The 23,734-nt window shown below is 40.9% G+C and overlaps 1 protein-coding gene across 3 annotated transcripts in view; it reads right to left on the reverse strand.

The window, feature by feature from the left end:
- Window positions 1-8,578, reverse strand: part of ppp1r13bb (protein phosphatase 1, regulatory subunit 13Bb) — an 89,820-nt gene extending 81,242 nt beyond the window's left edge. For all 3 annotated transcript variants that reach the window (XM_038968183.1, XM_038968182.1, XM_038968184.1), the window contains exons 1-2: window positions 8,390-8,578; window positions 7,420-7,600 (exon numbers count right to left, since the gene is read on the reverse strand). In XM_038968183.1, coding sequence (XP_038824111.1) covers window positions 7,420-7,428 — 9 coding nt within the window. In that variant the 5' untranslated portion in view covers window positions 7,429-7,600; window positions 8,390-8,578. The remainder of the gene's footprint in view (window positions 1-7,419; window positions 7,601-8,389) is intronic.
- Window positions 8,579-23,734: the final 15,156 nt, after the last annotated feature.

The raw sequence follows: 23,734 nt of genomic DNA on the forward strand, positions 1-23,734 counted from the left end.
GTCAAAACACAGGGTTTGTAAATGTGCTTCGCTAACTAGCGTACCTTCGATAACGTCAAAAGTTTGATACAATGTAGGCTACATTTTTCATATCACCACCACTCGCGGCAGCAGTATGTTGACCTTAGAATGTCCCAACTCCCAAGCACGGCGATATCACAATCGAACAGCCATAACAAATCACGTTTCCATCCACAGTTGTTATGCGAGTAAAGTCACATCGTAAAAAACATTTTTTTTTTTTTTTTAAGTGTGATGGAAACAGGACATTTTGGTACAATTTTCTAAGTGCTGTTATAGAATGTATTAGTCGACATGGTGGGATCTTTTTGTGCCTGTAAAATTAATTAAGCAAGAAATGGAGGTGGAAACGCCTTAATGCGCAAATAATGATATAACAACCACCATATCGAAGTAAACTTGGATTCGCGTGATTATTTGTTGTGTGTTGTCCTCCCACTACAACTTGGGAAATGCAGTTTTAGGCTACAGATGAAATAGTCATGATGAACTTCACAAGTGCACGGTGATCTTGATGCTCCTTTCCAATAAATATTGAGGATCTTATGATGATCGATGATTGAGTTGCGTTTTACAAATAAAAACACTCTCCCTTTTATCCATAATAGTCACATCATGTAGACTAGTCCACCGCACATCAGCAAGCTTTTGGCTAGAGCACACGTGCAAAGACCAGAGTAGGCATATTTGCTATTTAACGCAACAGTTTGTGACAACAAAAAAACGGTAGTTGAAAACGCAATGGCACATTTAACTTTCGATGTTTATTTGGTACATGAAAACTTCAGCGAAAAAGTACATTTTGTGTCACCACCACTGTCACCACGCACTGATTTTAATCTGCAACAAGTCAGTTTGGTGAAAGACACCACTGGTGGGAAAATACGCATGTTTTCTATATGCAGATTTTTGAATATTTGCATGATAATCTGTCGCCAATTGGATGTAAAACATGCTAATACGGCTGAAGAAAAAAAAGAACCATGAAGAGCAGAGCAGGTCTTTCTGTTCTCTTCAAAATTAGCCCCATGGAATGTCTCTGTAGGGTAGGGTGCTAGTGACAGTGGAGAGGGGGGGTACATGAAACACAGCCATGGGTAAAGCAGCCTTCCCCATGAGAGCCTAACCTCATGCTGAACCCAAAGCCACACCTTTAGAAGGGGTCAGAAGTTCAACTACCCAATATTTATCTACTCCACTCTAACCTCGGCTTTTAAAGTACAGTCAATTATATCAGTGTGGGCCTGGTTTCAATGGTTTTGCATTAAGTTTGCTTTGTAGTGCATTAATTTTACATACAGTACGAGTCAAACGTTTGGACACCTACTCATTCAAGGGTTTTTCTTAATTTTTTACTATTTTCTACATTGTGGAATAATAGTGAAGACATCAACTATGAAATACCACATATGGAATCATGAGGTAACCAAAAAAAGTGTTGAACAAATCAAAATATATTTGAGATGCTTCAAAGTAGCCACCCTATGCCTTGACAGCTTTGCACACACTTGGCATTCTCTCAACCAGCTTCACCTGGAATGCTTTTCCAACAGTTTTGAAGGAGTTCCCACATATGCTGAGCACTTGTTGGCTGCTTTTCCTTCACTCTGTTGTCCAACTCATCCCAAACCATCTCAATTGGGTTGAGGTTGGGTGATTGTGGAAGCCAGGTCATCTGATGCAGCACTCCATCACTCCCCTTCTTGGTCAAATAGCCCTTAAAACCTCCTAGGGGTCAGATTATTATTTTTATTTTTTTAATAACGTTCCCAAGGTAAATGGACTATTTCTCAGGTCCAGATCGTAGAATATGCATATAATTTACAGATTAGGATAGAAAACACTCCAAAGTTTCCAAAACTGTCAAAATATTGTCTGTGAGTATAACAAAACTGATTCTGCAGGCGAAAACCTGAGACAATCACATCATGTAGTGATTTTTTTATTTTATTGTATCTGTGTTACCTGGCCTGTCTTTCTTCCATTTAAAGGGGTATCAACCAGATTCCTTTTCCAATGGCTTCCTCAGGCTGTGACCAGGCTTTAGACATAGTTTCAGGCATTTATTTTGAAAAATGAGGGAGATTTTTCAAAAGTAGTCAGGTGTCCTCTGATTAGTTCCTGCGCGCAAGAGGGTAGCTCTCCATTTTCTTTTTCTCTCTTATTGAATAGGTTACGGTCCGGTTGAAATATTATCGATTATGTTTGTTAAAAACAACCTGAGGATTGATTATAAAAAAACATTTGACATGTTTCTAAGACCATTACGGATACTTTTTGGAATTTTCGTAGAACGGAACGAGGCTGTGGTTTTCTGAACATAACGCGCAACCCAAATGGCGTTTCTTTGTTATAAAAGTAATATTTATCGAACAAAAATAACATTTGTTGTGTAACTGGGAGTCGCATGAGTGCAAACATCCGAAGAATATCAAAAGTAAGCGATTAATTTTTATTGCTTTTCTGACTTTCGTGACCATGCTAATTTGGGGCTAGCTGTTCTAGCATTGATTGATACACTCACAAAAGCTTGGATTTCTTTCTCTGTAAAGCATATTTTCAAAATCTGACACGATAGGTGGATTAACAACAAGCTAAGCTGTGTTTTGGTATATTTCACTTGTGATTGCATGATTATAAATATTTGTAGTAATATTTAGCGCCCTGCAATTCAGCGGTTGTTTAGGAAAATGATCCCGTAAAAGGGATCCGTAGCGCAGAGAAGTTAAACAGCCTGGAGGTATGTTGGGTCATTGTCCTTTTGAAAAACAAATGATAGTCCCACTAAGCGCAGACCAGATGGGATGGCTTATGGCTGCAGAATTCTGTGGTAGCCATGCTGGTTAAGTGTGCCTTGAATTCTAAATAAATCAGACAGTGTCACCAGCAAAGCACCCCCACACCATCACACTTTCTCCTCCATGCTTCCCGGTGGGAAACAAACATGCGGAGATCATCCGTTCATAAAGACACGGCGGTTGTAACCAAAAATAACCAATTTGGACCAGACCAAAGGACAAATTTCCACCGATCAAATGTCTATTGCTCGTGTTTCTTGGCCCAAGCAAGTCTCATCATTTTATTGGTGTCCTTAAGTAGTGGTTCCTTTGCAGCAATTTGACCATGAAGGCCTGATTTATGCATTCTCCTCTGAACAGTTGATGTTGAGATGTGTGTTACTTGAACTCTGTGAAGCATTAATTTTGGCTGCAATCTGAGGTGCAGTTAACTCTAACTTATCCTCTGCAGCAGAGGTAACTCTGGGTCTTCCTTACCTGTGGCGGTCTTCATGAGAGCCAGTTTCAACATAGCGCTTGATGGTTTTTGCGACTGCACTTGAAGAAAATGTCAAAGTTCTTGAAATTTTCTGGATTGACTGACCTTCATGTCTTAAAGTAATGATGGACTGTCGTTTCTCTGCTAATTTGAACTGTTCTTGCCATAATATGGACTTGGTCTTTTACCAAATAGGGCTATCTTTTGTATACTACCCCTACCATGTCACAACACAACTGACTCAAACTCATTAAGGACAGTAATTCCACAAATTAACTTTTAACAAGGCACACCTGTTTATTGGAAAGCATTCGAGGTGACTACCTTATTAAGCTGGTTGAGAGAATGCCAAGAGTGTGCAAAGCTGTCATCAAAGCAAAGGGTGGCTACTTTGAAGAATCTCAAATATGGAATATATTTAGATTTGTTTAACACTTTTTTGGTTACATGATTCCATATTAGAGGTCGACCGATTAATCGGAATGGCCGATTAATTAGGGCCGATTTCAAGTTTTCATAACAATCGGATATCGGTATATTTGGACACCGATTTGGCCAATTATTATTATTATTATTATTTTTTTTTTTACACCTTTATTTAACTAGGCAAGTCAGATTAAGAACACATTCTTATTTTCAATGACGGCCTATGAACGATGGGTTAACTGCCTCGTTCAGGGGCAGAACGACAGATTTTCACCTTGTCAGCTCGGGGGATTCAATCTTGCAACCTTACAGTTAACTAGTCCAACGCTCTCATTGCACTCCACGAGGAGACTGCCTGTTACGCGAATGCAGTAAGCCAAGGTAAGTTGCTAGCTAGCATTAAACTTATAAAAACCAATCAATCATAATCACTAGTTAACTACACATGGTTGATGATATTACTAGTTTATCTAGCGTGTCCTGCGTTGCATATAATTGATGCGGTGCGTATCGTTACTCCAATGTGTACCTAACCATAAACATCAATGCCTTTCTTAAAGTCAATACACAGAAGTATATATTTTTAAACCTGCATATTTAGCTAAAAGAAATCCAGGTTAGCAGGCAATATTAACCAGGTGAAATTGTGTCACTTCTCTTGCTTTCATTGCACGCAGAGTCAGGGTATATGCAACAGTTTGGGCCGCCTGGCTTGTTGAACTAATTTGCCAGAATTTTACATAATTATGACATAACATTGAAGGTTGTGCAATGTAACAGGAATATTTAGACTTATGGATGCTACCCGTTAGATAAAATACGGAACGGTTACGTATTTCACTGAAAGAATAAACGTTTTGTTTTCGAGATGATAGTTTGGACCATATTAATGACCTAAGGCTCGTATTTCTGTGTGTTATTATGTTATAACTAAGTCTATGATTTGATAGAGCAGTCTGACTGAGCGGTGGTAGGCAGCAGCAGGCTCGTAAGCATTCATTCAAACAGCACTTTCGTGCGTTTTGCCAGCAGCTCTTCGTTGTGCGTCAAGCATTGCGCTGTTTATGACTTCAAGCCTATCAACTCCCGAGATTAGGCTCGTGTAACCAATGTGAAATGGCTAGCTAGTTAGCGGGGTGCGAGCTAATAGCGTTTCAAACGTCACTCGCTCTGAGAATTGGAGTGGTTGTTCCCCTTGCTCTGCATGGTTAACGCTGCTTCGAGGGTGGCGGTTGTCGTTGTGTTCCGGGTTCGAGCCCAGGGAGGAGCGAGGAGAGGGACGGAAGCTATACTGTTACACTGACAATACTAAAGTGCCTATAAGAACATCCAATAGTCAAATGTTAATGAAATACAAATGGTATAGAGAAATAGTCCTATAATAACTACAACCTAAAACTTCTTACCTGGGAATATTAAAGACTCATGTTAAAAGGAACCACCAGCTCTCATATGTTCTCATGTTCTGAGCAAGGAACTTAAACGTTAGCTTTCTTACATGGCACATATTGCACTTTTACTTTCTTCTCCAACACTTTGTTAATGCATTATTTAAACCAAATTGAGCATGTTTCATTATTTATTTGAGGCTAAATTTATTTATTATATTAAGTTAAAATAAAAGTGTTCATTCAGTATTGTTGTAATTGCCATTATTACAAATAAAAAAATATTGTGGAAAAAAAAAATCGGCCGATTAATTGGTATCGGCTTTTTTGGTCCTCCAATAATCGGTATCGGCGTTGAAAAATCATAATCGGTCGACGTCTATTCCATGTGTTATTTCATAGTTTTGGTGTCTTCACTATTATTCTACAATGTAGAAAATAGTACAAAATAAAGAAACACCCTGGAATAATTAGGTGTGTCCAAACGTTTGACTGGTAATGTATAATCCTTTGCTTTTTCATAAGTCAGTGGAGCCTTCACAAAAGTTAGGCTATTCAAAAACTCTTAAGGGGTAGCCTAACACCCATTCCAAAGTCACAAATGAATTAACAGCCATGATGCATAACTAGGCTAATTGTCACCATTGCAAACCAGTGCAGGGTGACAAAGAGCTCACTAAAAAGTTTTTTAAAAAGGGATAGACAAATGAGCTGGGACAGATATGAGGGAACATAGTGTGAAGACCGGTGGGGCATGGATTTGAACACATGCAGAGAGGGGATTGTTTGAGTGCAGAGGGCAGCGCCTTTAACCCTAAATGCTCAACCAACCTCAGGCACTAATGTAATCTTTCTTAAAAGGAAATGAACAGTGCCACACAGCACTTAAACCCCTGTGGATTTTCTGAAAATCTACTAATCTCATTAGATCCCCAAATGGGCAGCAGGCTTGGCGGAATATTGTCAGGGCGCTGCCCCTCCCACATTGTTCACTAAGATTATCCCAACTTTCTTTAATGTAATCACATTTTTAAATGGTATTCCCAGACACTTGCAGAGGTGATAATTTAATTCACTGGTGCGTACATGCACTTGCCATTAGACATAATATTACTTTCCAACTGCAATTGTTGCTTTGGGGTTTCACTAGCCAAGGCATTCGAACAAGCGGCATAGCTAAAGCTTGTGGTCGAGTTGATGGTTCATTGACAATATGGTAAAACAATGTTCAACCAACCTTAAAATTGGTGATACTTAATTTATTCTAAATTTTGAAGGCACCAGTGTCTTATTAACAACTGTTTACAGTTGCAGGTGGAACTCCAAAAACCAGAGGATGTTCACAAAAATATGAAATCTACTTTTTGCACCGCGTGAAGAGGTTTCTCGCCATCTTAGCTGACAAACATCTCGTATTTCCTAACATCTTTGCTGGAACTAGTCATTTCTAAGCAAAGTGGCTACGGCCACATGTAGAAGAATGCACAGCATTACACAATGCTACCAAAACACAAAAATGTATTTAATTATTTCTGAATATTCCCTGGTTATCGGGGTTCCACCTGCAACTGGACATTGGTGCAATTCAAAAATCAAGAATTATGGAAGTATCGCCAAGGTAGGTAGAAAAGTGTTCACCTATCTATAATCCATCCTACATTAGAACACCATATGGAAGAAGTAGCCATACAAGGATCTAACTAGAGCTGTGGTTTCATGAGCCAGTGGTCTAGTTGGAACAATGCTTCAAATATTTGAGAAGGGATGCAAGAACTTAGTGGATTTTCAACAACAACACATTTGGCAGGAGAAGTTCTGCCCCCATTTATTTTCAACGAGAGGAGGGCACATGGAGAAATATTGGGGGATTGTGGAAAGGTGAGCGGTGAGAACCCTGCTAGCAGAGTGGTAGAAGAAGTTGAGCTCTACGCTGCACATTTCAAGCGAAACGTTATCAAAACCCACTGTTTCAAGCACGTATCATCTTCCTGGTAACATACACTTCTCACAGAGTTTGACTGAGGCAACAGTTAAAGATGGAATCCGCATTAAGGGAAACAGAACCACTGTCCGCCCCAGCACCTTTGTTATTGTTTTGCGGATGAAAATGAGGTGATGTGTGTCTAGTAAAAAACCATTGCAATACATATTCTGCTGTTCTATCGAACGCATGCAATGATGTCCCGTAATGTAATATCCCAATCGTTAGTGGCAGATTCACCATTAAGGATCCCAGCTTTAATGCCTCCATGTTCCCTTTGTGAAGTGTCGAACGACAAGCATAACATGTACATTCACCAACACTCACCGGCATCATATTGGCGGCTCTGTCTGTCAGAACGACGGGGGCATCAAATCAACAATGTCGAACTTGGAAAGGGTGAATTCGATGTCTTCTAGCTATCTGCTAACGATATCCAAAGTTATGGCTGGAGATTCTGCCCAGTAGCGCCAACAGTTCAGTGATGAGGGCCAGCCCAGGCCTCTTCCTATGCAATGCAATATAAAACGGATATGAGCTAATTAACTGTTACAGTAACTAGATACCTATCCAACTAACGCTAGTTAACTAACTGCATACAGACTATGTGGCAGGCAGTGAGACGTAACGTTGTTAGGCCGAGTGGGTCAGAGCTCAGGTATTCTAACGTTACGGTAAACACTGACATCAACTCATCAACACTTGGGCCTGGATCGAACCTTATATTGATGATGAATACCAAACATTGACACTACGGTTGCCCTTACTATATAGCTAGAGAGTTATCCACGTTAATGTTTCAATGGTTACTTTAACATTGTACTGTAAGTAGTTAACTATTTATAGGCTAGGTAGCTAGCTAACGTTAGCTAGTTAGTAGTGTCATACCATCAGTATAATTTGGTCAGTGTGGAACTTGGCTAGCTAGCCAATTAGACAGTTAGCTAAAGTTAGGCCCTCAGCAAGACCTAACTATCTAGTTAACGTTACCTAGCTGCTGCTAGTTCTGTCATGCTAGCTAACGTAACGTCCGTTGCCAATTGTTTGTATCGTAGTTTTAACTGAAATTTTAGGAGCGTCGGGTAGCGCTTAGCTAACGTTAGCACCTAGTTTTTGAATGTCAAACATGATTAACGTTAGTCTTGTTCAGGTGGATTGTTTACTAGCTAACGTTAGTGAATAGCTAGTCTAACTTAGTTCGCGAGAACGTTAACTAGCTAGCTAATCAGCTGATGAAACGATAGCTAGCAAGTAACGTTAGCTAGCTACTGAAATAAACAACAAAAGCGTTACTTACAGATGTCAGAGACAATTCCTGTTCATTCTTGGTCGTCGTAGCCTATCGCGAGTGATTCAGGCCTAATGAAGCTACTGATACCTCTCACCAAGTAACCTAAAGTACTAGAACCATAAGATGCGGTCAAAGATCTTTACAACTAACCCAAGATAGACCAGAGTGAATCCTAGTGTGCAGAACAAGCAAGGAGGTGGGAAGAGCCAAACACTTCTTCTTCTTCGATGAGGTTTAACGGCGGTTGGCATCCAATAAATATTGCATTATCGCCACATACTAGACTGGAGTACAACTCCCTTATACTTTGCTTGAAAAAAATGATTAACCCATTAACCCAACCATCTAACACAGGGGTGGGCAAACTTTTTGGCTCAAAGGCCACATCAGGATTTTCAAATTCAACGGAGGAACACAGTTTTGGGCGGACCAATTGTTTGTTAAAAGCAATTTGTGGGGGCCTCCCGAGTGGCGCAGCGGTCTAAGGCACTGCATTGCAGTGTTTGAGATGTCACTACAGACCCGGGTTCAATCCCAGGCTGTGTCACAGCTGGCCTTGACTGGGAGACCAATGAGGCAGTGCACAATTGGCCCAGCATCCTCCAGGTCAGGAGAGGGTTTGGCAGGCTGAGATTTCCTTGTCCCATCGCTCTGTGGTGGGCTGGGTGCATGCATGCTGACACAGTCGCCAGGTGTTTCCTCTGACATATTGGTGTGGCTGGCTTCCAGGTTAAGCGGGCAGTGCGGCTTGGCTTGTGTTTCGGAGGACACACAGCTCTCAACCTTCGCCTCTCCCGAGTCCGTACGGGAGTTGCAGCGATGGGACAATTGGACAGTTGGATACCACGAAAAAGGGATAAAAAAATATTTTTAAAAACGTAATGTCTCGCGGGCCGGATTGAAGTGTCTGCCCGGCGGGCCAGATACAGCAAGAAGGTGGGCAGAGCCAAGCACGAGCTATCAAGAGGCTATTGGTGCATTCTAGCATGTATTTGCATATTTCCATTAGGGTGGGAGGAGCTAAATGTGTAATGGCTGGAATGGAATAAATAGAATGGAAACTTCTCCCACCAGCCTCCACTGGTGTGTGTATTTGCGTGTGTGCAATAACTCAATTTGCCCTTGCACTCCTTCTAAACAACGCCATTTTTAGAAACTTTGGCAAAAGTTAAAGTCTACAAAACTTTGTCCACTCCGTTCGTAACAGATTGTAGTTTTGGAGAAAAAAAAACTGTATTGAGATCAAATGTTCCATTGATGAGAACATTTGCTGAGTGTCGGCCAAAATCCATCTCTTACTGCCGAACACTCGGCTTCCTCTCACAACCATATTTGATCCCACACCAGCAGCTGGGTGGAAGGGACACTATTGTTCAAAACACCTTGTAACTCTTCTACAATAAAATCTCATACACCCAAGTACTTCTCTGTAGCTGCCACCACCACAACATTTATCCTCTGTGATTTACGTTCCATTCATGCGGTACAGTTGACAACCATGAACGCCAAAAAAACAATCTTACTGAAGCCCATGTTATTCCTACCACTCTCTATTGGCCTCGGCCTACTCACAGGGATCCATCTAGTATCCTTAACCCTGGACCTATCTTCCTCTTTTACATTTTTTTATCCTTTATTTAACTAGCCAAGTCAGTTAAGAACAAATTCTTATTACAATGACGGCCTACCCCGGCCAAACCCAAACAACGCTGAGCCAATCATGGCCGGATGTGATACAGCCTGGATTCGAACCAGGGACTGTAGTGACGCCTCTTGCACTGAGATGCAGTGCCTTAGACTAGACAGTGCCTTTCTCTCACCGGACACTCAATCAATCAATCAAGTTTATTTTATATAGCCCTTCGTACATCAGCTAATATCTCGAAGTGCTGTACAGAAACCCAGCCTAAAACCCCAAACAGCAAGCAATGCAGGTGTAGAAGCACGGTGGCTAGGAAAAACTCCCTAGAAAGGCCAAAACATAGGAAGAAAGGAACCAGGCTATGAGGGGTGGCCAGTCCTCTTATGGCTGTGCCGGGTGGAGATTATAACAGAACATGGCCAAGATGTTCAAAATGTTCATAAATGACAAGCATGGTCAAATAATAATCAGGAATAAATGTCAGTTGGCTTTTCATAGCCGATCATTAAGAGTTGAAAACAGCAGGTCTGGGACAGGTAGGGGTTCCATAACCGCAGGCAGAACAGTTGAAACTGGAACAGCAGCAAGGCCAGGTGGACTGGGGACGGCAAGGAGTCATCATGCCCGGTAGTCCTGACGTATGGTCCTAGGGCTCAGGTCCTCCGAGAGAGAGAAAGAAAGAGAGAAGGAGAGAATTAGAGAGAGCATACTTAAATTCACACAGGACACTGGATAAGACAGGAGAAGTACTCCAGATATAACCAACTGACCCTAGCCCCCCCGACACATAAACTACTGCAGCATAAATACTGGAGGCTGAGACAGGAGGGGTCAGGAGACACTGTGGCCCCATCCGATGATACCCCCGGACAGGGCCAAACAGGAAGGATATAACCCCACCCACTTTGCCAAAGCACAGCCCCCGCACCACTAGAGGGATATCTTCAACCACCAACTTACAATCCTGAGACAAGGCCGAGTATAGCCCACACAGATCTCCACCACAGCACAAACCAAGGGGGGGCGCCAACCCAGACAGGAAGATCACGTCAGTAACTCAACCCACTCAAGTGACGCACCCCTCCTAGGGACGGCATGAAAGAGCACCAGTAAGCCAGTGACTCAGCCCCTGTAATAGGGTTAGAGGCAGAGAATCCCAGTGGAGACACCTTTGATCTCCAGCACCATGGGTACCTCTACAGTTAACACACACAACTTTTTCCAGCAATACTACACATTCCTTTGTCTCATGTCCTCCTGCACACTTCTCACATCTGGGAATTTCCCTCCTACACTGCTGACACATGACAATAAGCTTGACACCTAAAACACCGTAATGGATTTGGGACAAAAGCTCTCACAGTATAACTGATCCTAACTTGACTTTATCTGTTAAAGACTGCATCAAAACTTCTCTGTTTCACCACGCTCTGCAATGGGTCTGTGTCGCACCAAAACGGCAGGCGTCACAGACACCGGGAATCTTCAACTTCAGTTGACCACTCCAGTTGACCACTCCTTAACGCCACTCCAGTTATCACTCTTTTCAACAGCGCCCTGCTCCGGAGAGGAAAGCAAGTCACAGTTCTTGACCCCATTTGCGTGGTGCGTGCAGCTCCCTCTAGACGGCAGTGACTCCAGAAATCTACACGATTCCACTCCAAGTCACTTTCACCAACCCAACATTCCCCAACCTCTTCTCAACCAAATCTGACACTACATGGATCAGCCAGAAGGCAAGGATCCATTCTCTCCAAAAATCTCACTCCCACTTTTTCATCATCAAACTCGGCGGTCTTCACCGCATCTGCCACTGCAGTTAATTCATCCTGACTCTCATCACGTTCAATTTCCTTCTGTAGCTCTTCCAAAAGTTATTTGTAATACATCATTCCATATTTACTCAAAACATGTTCCACTTTTCGTTTTTTTCCTGTTCGCTATATTCTCCTTCATCAGATCTTCCAGAAGGTTTGTGCTATCCCCCCCCTCAATATTTACATATAATACAGTATGTTCCACTTTTCTCATTTTTTTCCCTTTCCGCCAACTTACCCCCAACAGCTCTGTTCACAACCAACATGCTACTGTGCATGCACTCTATTGCGCACCTGACTCAGTGAGCTATCCCATCGCCATCTCACCGGCCCCTAACCCCTCTCCAAGTTTAGCTGGAATTCAGCCTTAAGGAATTGAGAAATAGGATCGGTTGACCTCACAGCCTCCCTATTCATCTATTCCTCTTATCTAGCTCTGTTTCCACCTACTGCTCTGGCGTGTGAGTTCATTACACTTGGTAGAAAAATTTCCCTACCAACTGACCCTACACCCATTTAAAAAATGGATGGGACACTATCTCTTAACACAGTTTGTAACTCTTCTGCAGTAAATCTCGTACACCCACATACTTCTCTGCAGCTGCCACCACCACAGGTATTTTCTGTGATTTATGTTCCATTTCTGCAGTACAGTTGATAACCAAGGCTATGAACGCTAAGAATTCAACCTTACTGAAGTACATGTTATTCATATCACTCTCTATTGCCTACTCACAGGGATTCTCTTAGACTCATTCACCCTGGACCCATCTGCCTCTACTACTCTTTTCAGTGCCTCAGTGTAACGGATGTGAAATGGCTAGCTAGTTAGCGGGTACGCGCTAGTAGCGTTTCAATCAGTTACGTCACTTGCTCTGAAACCTAGAAGTAGTGTTGCGCCTTGCTCTGCAAGAGCCGCGGCTTTTGTGGAGCGATGGGTAACGACGCTTCGTGGGTGTCAGTTGTTGATGTGTGCAGAGGGTCCCTGGTTCGCGCCCGTGTCGGGGCGAGGGGATGTACTAAAGTTATACTGTTACATTGATGCTGTTGACCCGGATCACTGGTTGCTGCGGAAAAGGAGGAGGTTGAAAGGGGGGTGAGTGTAACGGATGTGAAATGGCTAGCTAGTTAGCGGGTACGCGCTAGTAGCGTTTCAATCAGTTACGTCACTTGCTCTGAAACCTAGAAGTAGTGTTGCGCCTTGCTCTGCAAGGGCCGCGGCTTTTGTGGAGCGATGGGTAACGATGCTTCGTGGGTGACTGTTGTTGATGTGTGCAGAGGGTCCCTGGTTCGCGCCCGTGTCGGGGCGAGGGGACGTACTAAAGTTATACTGTTACATCAGCATACAACAACTTCTATACTACTCTGATCCTGCCAACCTCAACCTGCCTTCTCTCATCGGACACTTATGATCTTCAGCACCATGGGTACCCATACAGTTAACATACACAACCTCTTCCACCGGTACTACATAATCCCACCTACACACTTCTCACATCTACGAATCTCCCTCCTGCACACAGCTACCTCATGACCATAAGCTTGACACCTAAAACACAGTAATGGGTTAGGGATAAAAGCTAAAGACTCGGGGTAAAGACTCTGCATCAAAACTCAGCAGAACAGACAATGTCTTCTCTGTTTCACCACGCTCTCTACCAGGTCTGCGTCGCACAAAACGGTGGACATCACAGACACTGGGAATTTTCACTTCAATTGCTCCTCTTCAACACTTAACGCCACCCCAGTTATCACTCCTTTCAATGGCGTCCTGCTCCGGAGAGCAAAGCAAGTCACAGTACCTGTCCCTAGGCGTTTGGTACGAAGCGCCCACTCCCTCTGGATGGTAGAAACACAAATAATCACTGCAAGTCCTCTTCGAGTTACTTTTACCAACTCAACAGTCCCACACCTCTTCTCCACCTAACCTGACACCACATATGGATCCGCCAGAAGGAAAGGATCCATTCTCTCCAAAAATCTCACTCCCACTGGGCCAGAATCCTCTTTGTCATCATCAGGACGAGGCTCAATCTCGGCGGTCTTGACTGCACCTGCCACAACAGGTCACTCATCACCACTCTTGTCAGTTGTAGATTTTAATCAAAAGGGAACTATAACGCTCTCCCAGAAGCTTGGCTGGTGCATAGTGGTATGTTGCCTTCTTCCACCTTTTGCCTTTCTGTTTTCCTGCCACGCTGGATTCCCTTCCTTTGTCTTCTTCCCACCCATCCTCACTCTCAAAAGGTGTAGTGGTAAATGCTGCCTTCCATATTTTAATTCTCTCTTTTCCTGCCATCTTCCTCTAATCAGCCTCACCCAACTTTCTTATTTTTCTATGTTATTATTGTGGTCCGCAAATAAGAGTTAGAGGTGCACGTCGCCACCTACTCTACGGGTGGTAAACTATAGAAAAAATATCCATTGTATGGAAAAAGGTGGAAAAACTGACATCATACAAAAATAGACATAAAGAAAAACACCCCACTCCTTCAGTCACATTCCAATTCAAGTCACCTCCCTACACAGGCTCAGGGGCCTGTGAGGGCAGAACATCCTTTGACAGGATTTCTTGCAACGCCTCGGCTGTAAACTCACTGAGTCCCAAATTGTCAATAATTTCTTTGTTTGTGCTGTGCAGTTTATGAACATTGCAATAAATGCTACAAAGTCCACATTTTTTACGTAATATATCAGAATCCCTTTATTGCTGCGAAACATTCACGGGTGCAGTCTCAATTACCATTGCATCTAAACGTCTAATAGTGAGCGACCCAGCTCTACGTATTCTACTGGTTTGTGACCCACTGACAACGACCCCGGTTAGAGGGGGAGAAGGCAGTCCAAAAGTTGACATACACAGGTGTCACACCCTGATCTGTTTCATCTGTCCTCATTATTGTCTCCATCCCCTCCAGATGTTGCTTGTTTTCCCCAGTGTATTTATCCCTGTGTTTCCTGTCTCTCTGTGCCAGTTCGTCTTGTATGTTTAGTCAAGTCAACCAGCGTGTTTTTCCCGTACTCCTTTTGCTATTCTCCTTTTTCTAGTCCTCCCGGTTTTGACCCTTGCCTGTTTCTGGACTCTGTACCTACCTGCCTGACCATTCTGCCTGCCTTGACCACGAGCCTGTCTGCCATTCTGTACCTCCTGAACTCTGATCTGGTTTTGACCTTTTTCCTGTTTACGATCATTCTCTTGCCTACCCCTTTGGATTATTAAACATTGTAAGACCCTGCCCGCGCAAGACACAGGGATTATTTAGCTAAATAGCCCAGTACTGCAGTCCGTCACATTGTACAGTGCAGTATTTTCCATTCCATCCTAACGGAAACCCAGAGGGTTTTTTGTTTTTCTTGGAATAGAAACACCATAATATTAAGCAAATTAATTGAACCCCCAGTCTCCCGCGTGCCCCGCATTCTCTGGTACAGACATGGCCTGCTCTCCCTTACGTAAGGAATTAGGCACTTTCCCATGTTTACTACAGTATGTATTGTAGCCTAATAAACAAATGCAGGTGGCTTATATCTTCTAAATGCTTTATTATCCAAATGTAAATGTATATACTGTACAGTACTGTATTTCTTCATCAGCATCTTTATGCTTTCGTTAATAAAATGAGAAAAATACTCTTTCAAAATGCAGATGCTGATTTAGTTATAGATCCAAACGAATTACTATGGGAATAAATATCACTGATTTACAGAAATATAGAAACAAAGTTGTCTAATGAAGGTAAATCCTCCAATGTCACATTGTACAGCACCATATTTTCCATTCCATCCTAACGGAAACCACAAGGGTTTCGTTTTTCGTTTTTCTCGGAATAGAAGCACTATAATATTAATCAAATTAATTAAGCCAAATTTCTTAAAATCAATCCCATATACTATATTATTACAAAAAAGGTTTTAAATTCTCTGGTAATGCCAATATGGAAGGCTATCAAATGCTTCTCAAAGATGCCCTCTGGTGGTCAAACTGGCACTAACTTGCATTAACAGAAAAAATGGCTGACAACTAAATAACGTTGTGCAGCAGCCCGCAAAATGTGCTGAAGTATGACGCAACTTTTAAAGGAGGAACCACTGTCGGGACACCTGTACTCCTATTGGCTGCAGGGGTGTGAATCATTTTCCTCTCAGGCTTGGGGCGGAGCTCCACGATATAGAACTGTTAGTCCCAACACTAGTCCCAACAATTTACCACTACTACACATGGCTATCAGCAGAGCCTTGTCATTCAGCCTCATTTACTGCCTTTTTAAATAACATAGCTGATATGGCTGACTTGCTTAAACAAATGTGCTTTCTACTGACAATTGAGATGTACAAACTATGGCATAAGGGGACGGATTGCCTCGAGCGGATAAGAGGCAATCCGTAATTTCGATTAAGACATTAATGAGCGAGTAAGGACGGACGTAGTCAATATAACTTTTGAAATGTACAGCGACAGAATTCAGAACATGGGCCGTTCTTACAGTGTTCTCCCTGTACACCAAGTCAGAACTGTAGGATAAATAAAGGGGGCATAAAAGAAGACAATGAAAGCTCTTACAATATTCGATAACGAAATTTCTCTACAACAGGCTATAGTCTACATGTGTACCACCAAGTCAGAACAGTAGGCTAAATGATGAGAGGAAGAGGGACCAAATTATTAGGGTGAGGCATATGGACTACTAACAGCTTACTACACAACATACACTTAGTATTACTTTCTTAGCTACAGTATACAAATCTCCCTGGCATATTACATAATTTATGTAGCAGCATACAATACATTTTTGGACTCACCTTGTTGTGCTGTGCCCACTTGAACAGGAAGGTGGCGTGGCGGTCCTTCATGGTCAAATTTTGGCATCACATTTTGTCATAAGTCTGGCATTCTCTGGATTTATGGTGCTTTCAAGACAACTGGGAACTTTGAAAAACACGGTCAAATCATCACGTCAGTGTTCTTCAGGTCGGAGCTCTAGAAAGTGTTCCAAGTTCCCCACTGGGAATTCCGAGTTTGATGACCGTTCAATACTTATTTTCCCCAGTCAGAGCTCCTTTTTCCCCAGAGTTCCCAGATGTTTTGAACTCACTGAAGTCTGATATTTCCCAGTTCTGAGTTTCCAGTTGTTTTGAACGCGGCAGAAGTCATGCTGGATTGACAGCATGGCCAATGTAGAATGTTTATCCTTTTAAGCTTGGAAAAGAGACCCTTAAACCCAGACTTGGACCACACACCGTCTCAACTGAATAGCAGGCTAGTGACTGCTTTGCAATGCTTGCAGTTAGCCACTGATTCCTTCCAAACCATTCATTGTTGAATTTGCATTTTCCAATTTGTTGTGTAATGGCCGATGAGCACCGATAGGTTCTATCTATAATTTCTCTTCATAATTTCTCTTGACATGTCAAGGATTGAAAAAGATTTGCCAGTAGATTGACGATGACTGCTAGCTTTCTAGCTAACATTTTGAAAGTATGATGATCAGTCCAGTCAAATCTATGGTCGATATAACGTGATTTGACTCATTTTATCTGTGGCCAATGACCTGGAGTCTTCTTGGATGGGCACTTCTAATGTAACTCTATTACAGCACCCAAGGAGCTTGAATTTTTGAGCTCTCCCCATAGATGTTGCAGTGACGTAGTGACCCCATGAGTGACAGAACACTGAGCCAATCATGGCGCAACTAGAGAACATTACCAACCCCTACTCTAGGTATTTTCCCCTGGCTGTCCCACCACCACAGAAAGCACTGTGCTAGGCTGAAACAAATGCTTTTTGGAGCTGCCTTACTCAAGAAAGTAAAAAAGAGACCATGTTGGTATGCGGTTTTATGAACTCAATATATATTTTTAATTGTTTGCAAAAATATGTGACACAAATTAATGCCAAAATAAGAGGCAAAACATTCTTTTTTTTAGCTAAACAGTTGGTGCCCTGAATGACGGGTCGCCACTGACCGCAAGCGATGTGTGTTAATGTTAAGAACAAGCGCCACCAGTTGGTCAGAAGATACTATTATCAATAGGCAGTAGGGTAACACTTTACAATAAGGTTCCATTTGTAAAGGGTTTATAAAAAGGTTGTAATTACATTAATTATTATTTAAACATTTGTATGTGCATTACAAACCATTAACAAACAGTTATATCGCATTGGTCAAAATAGAGCAATAATTGGTCAGTGTTTGCCAAATAGCGAGCCAATATTTACCTCCAGTTATTAACCATTTATAAATGCACATACAAATGCTTATACAATCAACCCTTATGATTCATCATGCAACCTTATTTTCAATAGTTGCACAGTTAAACAATTTATTTGTGCTCTGTCCCAGGAAAATAAGAGGTTGGTTTTCATGTGTCTTAACCCACCTTTGAAACCCTGATGTCCTGACCAAATGTATTCAATTATCATTCCCAACATATTACCCCTTACTAGATTATATCAACACACTTACTACTTCTCTGTGATAGTCCAAGTATGGTGAATGCTCTGGTGTGAAATGGTAACCGTAATACCTTTGGTTTGTGAAACAGTGGAGGATGTATCCTCTCAATGTTGAATGTTTTGGTCTTCATAACCACCAGTCATTGACTGAACATGTTTAACTAAGTGTTGAATCTTCTCTCAAGTAGTGATGAGTACCCAATACTGCCTATACTGTAAGTATGTCTAAGCTCTAACTGAACTCTCAAATAATCTATAAATGATTTACCCACATGTATAACTGCTAAAAGTATACCTTATTTTAAAGCCAGACTTTAACATTTATAACAGTATATAATGTCCTCAAACATGCAATACATAGTAAGAACAAAATGTAATTTAACGGAAGAATACATTGGGAAAACAATTTTAATTGCAGTGATGTGTAGCCTATCAGTGGTATAGTGAGTAGCCTAGCTAATTCAGATAAACAGGGGGGGGTCTTTTTCTCCCCTTTTTAACATTACGAGTCAGAATAGAAATTTACAACAGATGTCTGGGCTGAGATTCACAAAACCTTTTTAAGAGGACATTTCTTAACTAGCATTTTGTCCTTAACTATAGACTTAAGAAGTTAAGCAAAATTGCTATTCCTCAAATAGATTATTGGAAATGTTCTTGCACTATTTCAAAAAGTTAAAAAGAAATGTGATTCTTGAAAATTAAGTTGTTGAAAAGGTTCTTCATTCCAAGACAGCTAAACCCTTGTCTCACAGGACAGTCAGAGAGAAAGCTCATGAAAGCAATTAAAAAAAAAATAATTCACACAAACTTCATCTGAAGTTTCAGTATTGATTTTAAACCCAAGAACAGGTTTTAGAACAGTAATATCAGTAAGAAATATGCTTACATGATTGTCATTAGTAACTAAATAGCTAGCTAAAACTATCTTATGAAGATATTTTCGAAGTTCGTAAGAAAATCATTAAATCTTAAGAAAAATTCTTGAGAAATTGCACTTACGAACTATTCTTAGAACTTGTTTTTTCTTAAGATACTTAAGTTTTTGCGTAAGAAGTATTTTGTGAATCTCGGCCGTGTTTCCTTCTTGTTAAGCATTTTCCCATCATGGACTCTGAGACCTTATGGGAATCTGGGGGAGAAAAGGAATTCATGACAATTTAGCATAGACACTCTAGCTACACATAAATCTACTATCATTATAATGATTTATATAATTTAGGCTTAGCTAGTTATGTTATCAACTGCTAGCTAATAATAATAGTTAGCTAACTAGTGTTTAACATTACTTGCTAACACTAATAGCTAGCTACCACAGATTAAAGGGGCTAGCTAGTTATCATAATTTTTGCTATTACACTAACTAGGTAGCTAACTAGATAGTAAGTTAGTCAAAAGATGTTTATACCTAACCCAAGATAGACCACAGCCTGTTGTTTCCAATAGGAGCAAATTAATGATAGTGTGCAAAACAAGTAGGAGGTGGGCAGAGACAAGAATGAGCTAGTGAAATCCTATTGGCGCATTCTAGCATTTTTTTTATATTTCCATTGGTTACGCCTACTCTGTGAAGTGAGCGTGTGCAATAATAATTTGCCCTTGCACTCCTCAACAATGTAATTTTTTGAAACTTTGGCAAAAGGTAAAGCGTACAAAAGGCAGTCTGCTCTTTTTGTTACAGATTCTAGTTTTGGAAAACAGAAAATGGAGACATTACTATTTTTTTAAATCACTCATTTTGTCGAGATCACAACTTATTTATCTCATGATCACGACAGAACAAGCGTTTTTTTCACGAGATAAACTATACAAATAGGAGTGGAGGCATTGATGATACATTGACAGTATGGCTGAGAGCCCACAGTGGATGAGCACATATATTTTTATTGATTGCTACACTAATGGTACATTTCATGCAAGCATCATGCTTTCATTTGTGTTTGGAGCTCATCAGTTTATAATTTAGAATGTTAGCTCAAGGTAAGGAACATTTAGCTTGCTAAGAGCTCTTGGGGCATCTAAGCCCTCGTGGGGCATTTAAGCCCTGACCAATGCCTGACAGACAGTTTGTCTCCCAGGCTGTACGCCACTCCTAAGACTAAAGCCAATCGCATGCCAGCAACAACGCAGCTACTGGGCCTTCAGAAAGTATTCATACGCCTTGACATATTCCATATTTTGTTGTGTTACGGCCTGAATTTTGTCACCCACCTACACACAATACCACATAATGACAAAGTGAAAACATGTTTTTAGAAATGTTTGCAAATGTATTGAAAATTAAATACAGAAATATCTAATTTACATAATTATTCACACCCCTGAGTCAATACTTTGTAGAAGCACCTGTGGCAGTGATTACAGCTGTGAGTCTTTCTGGGCAAGTCTCGAAGAGCTTTCCACATCTGGATTGTCCAACATTTGCCCATTTTTCTTTTCAAAATTCTTCAAGCTCCATCAAATGTTTGTTGATCATTGCTAGACAACAATGTTAAGGTCTTGCCATAGATTTTAAAGTAGATTTAAGTCAAAACTGTAACTTGTCCACTCAGGAACATTCACTGTCTTCTTGGTAAGCATTTTCTTGGTAAGCAACTCCGGTGTAGTTTTGGCCTTTTTGGGGGGGGGGTTATTCTCCTGAAAGGTGAATTTATCTCCCAGTGTCTGGTGGAAGGCATACTAAACCTGGTTTTCCTATAGGATTTTGCCTGTGCTTAGCTCCATTCCGTTTCTTTTTTATCCCACCACAAATCCCCAGCCCTTAGCGATTACAAGCATACCCATAACATGATGCAGCCACCACTATGCTTGAAAATATGGACAGTGGTACATAGTAATGTGTTGTATTGGATTTGCAACAAATATAAACACTGTAATCAGGACAAAAAGTAAATGTTGCAGTTTTTAGTGTCTTGTTGCAAACATGATGCATGTTTTGAAATATATGTATTCTGTACAGGCTTCCTTCTTAATACTCTGTTAATTGGGTTAGTATTGTGGAGTAACTACAATGTTGTTGATCCATCCTCAGTTCTCCTATCACAGCCATTAAAAGTCCAAAGTGTAATCAATAACTCACCATGCTCAATGTTCGTTTTTTTCCTTTATTTTATTTTAAAACTACCAATAGGTACCCTTCAATTGCGAGGCATTGGATAACCTCCCTGGTCTTTGCGGTTGAATCTGTGTTCGAAATTCACTTCGACTGAGGGACCTTACAGATAATTGTATGTGTGGGGTACAGAGATGAGGTAGTCATTCAAAAATCATGTTAAAAACTGTTATTGCACACTGTACATACAACTTATTATGTGACTTGTTGAGCACATTTTTACTCCTGAACTTATTTAGGCTTGCCATAATAAAGGTTTTGAATACTTATTGACTCAGCTTTACATTTGTTATTAATTTGTAACAATTTTAAAAACATAATTCCATTTTGACATTATGGGGTATTGTATGTAGGCTAGTGACAAAAAAATCTAAATTGTATCTATTTTAAATTCAGGCTATAACACAACAAAATGTGGAAAAGGGGGTGTGAATACTTTCTGAAGGCACAATAACTTGGTTAGTCTTGTTATATATGCTGGTTGTTAGCTTGCATAACTGACATGTTTCTAATTGTAAGGGACACTTCATGTTTTATGGATAATATTTACATTTACAGAGTGGGTGAGCTGATCAGATTCAATAGCCGCCTCAAAGGCCGATAAGTCAGAATGCTGCCTAATAGGCTGTCTGCAAGGATCTTACATATAGACCAGCCTACAAGGCAGCATCCTGATTTATTAGCCTCTGAATCTGCTATTGAATCTGATCAGCCTGCCAGGAAGAGCTCACCCACTTTAGATTATATGTGTCAGCATATAACGCGCTGACAGCTAATCTCCCTGCAAAGAGTTTTACCTATGAAACAGCCAACAAAGCAGCAACCTGACATCAACTTCTGAGGCTGCTATTGAATCTGCTCAGCCTGCCAGGAATAGAGCTCACCCCCTGGAACAGATATGCATCTGCCTATAAAGCACTTTGACAGCTAATCTGCCTGCAAGGAGCCTTACCTATGAAACCGCCTCCAAGGCAGCATCCTGACTTGAATCTGATCAGATCAGGAATGGAGCTCACCCAATGTTAATGTAAATATTATCCACAAAACATGAAGTGTCCTTAAAATATACACATATCAGTTATGCAAGCTAACATCCACCATATATAAACTAGCTTGATAGCTAGCTAACAAGACTACATAACTAACTAGCTATCTCACAAGACTAGCAAAGTTAGCTGCATTGTTCCTTGCATGTAATTGGCTGTGATCTTGGGGGTGGCACAGCGCCAGGGAGAAGGTGCCACCTTCAGGCATCGTTCAGGGCTTAAATGCCTCGCATTGCAATTAATTCAGCCACAGGGCTCCTTGATGAAGTGGTTATCGTGCATCTGAACAAATGAATGGATGATGCGTGGTACTTTGAATTATCTCGTGACCTCGACAAAACAACTTTTGTTCTGTCGGGATCACCAGAAAAATCTTGTGATCAACAAAACTTTTGTTATGTTGTGATCGTGAGATAAATAAGTTGTGATCTTGACATAATGAGGGAACTTTTTTAAAAATTCATATGTCATCTCTGGACTTCCGTAGGGTTTCAAACATGTGGCAACACACATCATGGAAGTTGACCATCGGTCTGAAAACAAACTATTTGGGACATAGCAACAATGCATCACACCCAAAATGTGAGAAAAGAACTACTGTTTAACTGTGAAACAAACTTATCCTGGGACATAGCAACAATGCATCACACCCAAAATGTGAGAAAAGAACTACTGTTTAACTGTGAAACAAACTTATCCTGGGACATAGCAACAATGCATCACACCCAAAATGTGAGAAAATAACTACTGTCTAACTGTGAAACCATTGAAAATAAGGTTGCATGATGATACATACTGTAACGATTCAATATTATACCCATTTGTAAGTTAATTTATAAATGGTTAATACCTGGAGGTAGATAGTGGCTCACTATTTGGCAAGCACTGACTAGCTATCGCACTATTTTGATCAATTTGTTATAACCCATGTACTAATGGTTTATAATGCATTTACTAATTATTAAATAACCATTAAGGACTTAATTACAAATTATTTACAAATGGAACCTTATTGTAAAGTGTTACCAAAGAGATAGAAGCGGTAGGTCTATCGATAGAACAAACAATTTAACAGAGAAATATATTTTACATTTTCAGGAGGGGGGAATTGCATTGAATCAAAATCAAATCAAACTTTGTCACATGCGCCGAATACAAAAGGTGTAGACCTTACCGTGAAATGCTTACTTACAAGCCCTTAACCAACAATGTTCAAGAAGAGTTAAGAAAATATTTAACAAATAAACTAAAATAACCATAACGAGGCTATATACATGTAG

Source organism: Salvelinus namaycush, chromosome 29, assembly GCF_016432855.1.
Source record: "Salvelinus namaycush isolate Seneca chromosome 29, SaNama_1.0, whole genome shotgun sequence".
Classification (NCBI taxonomy): Eukaryota; Metazoa; Chordata; class Actinopteri; order Salmoniformes; family Salmonidae; genus Salvelinus; species Salvelinus namaycush.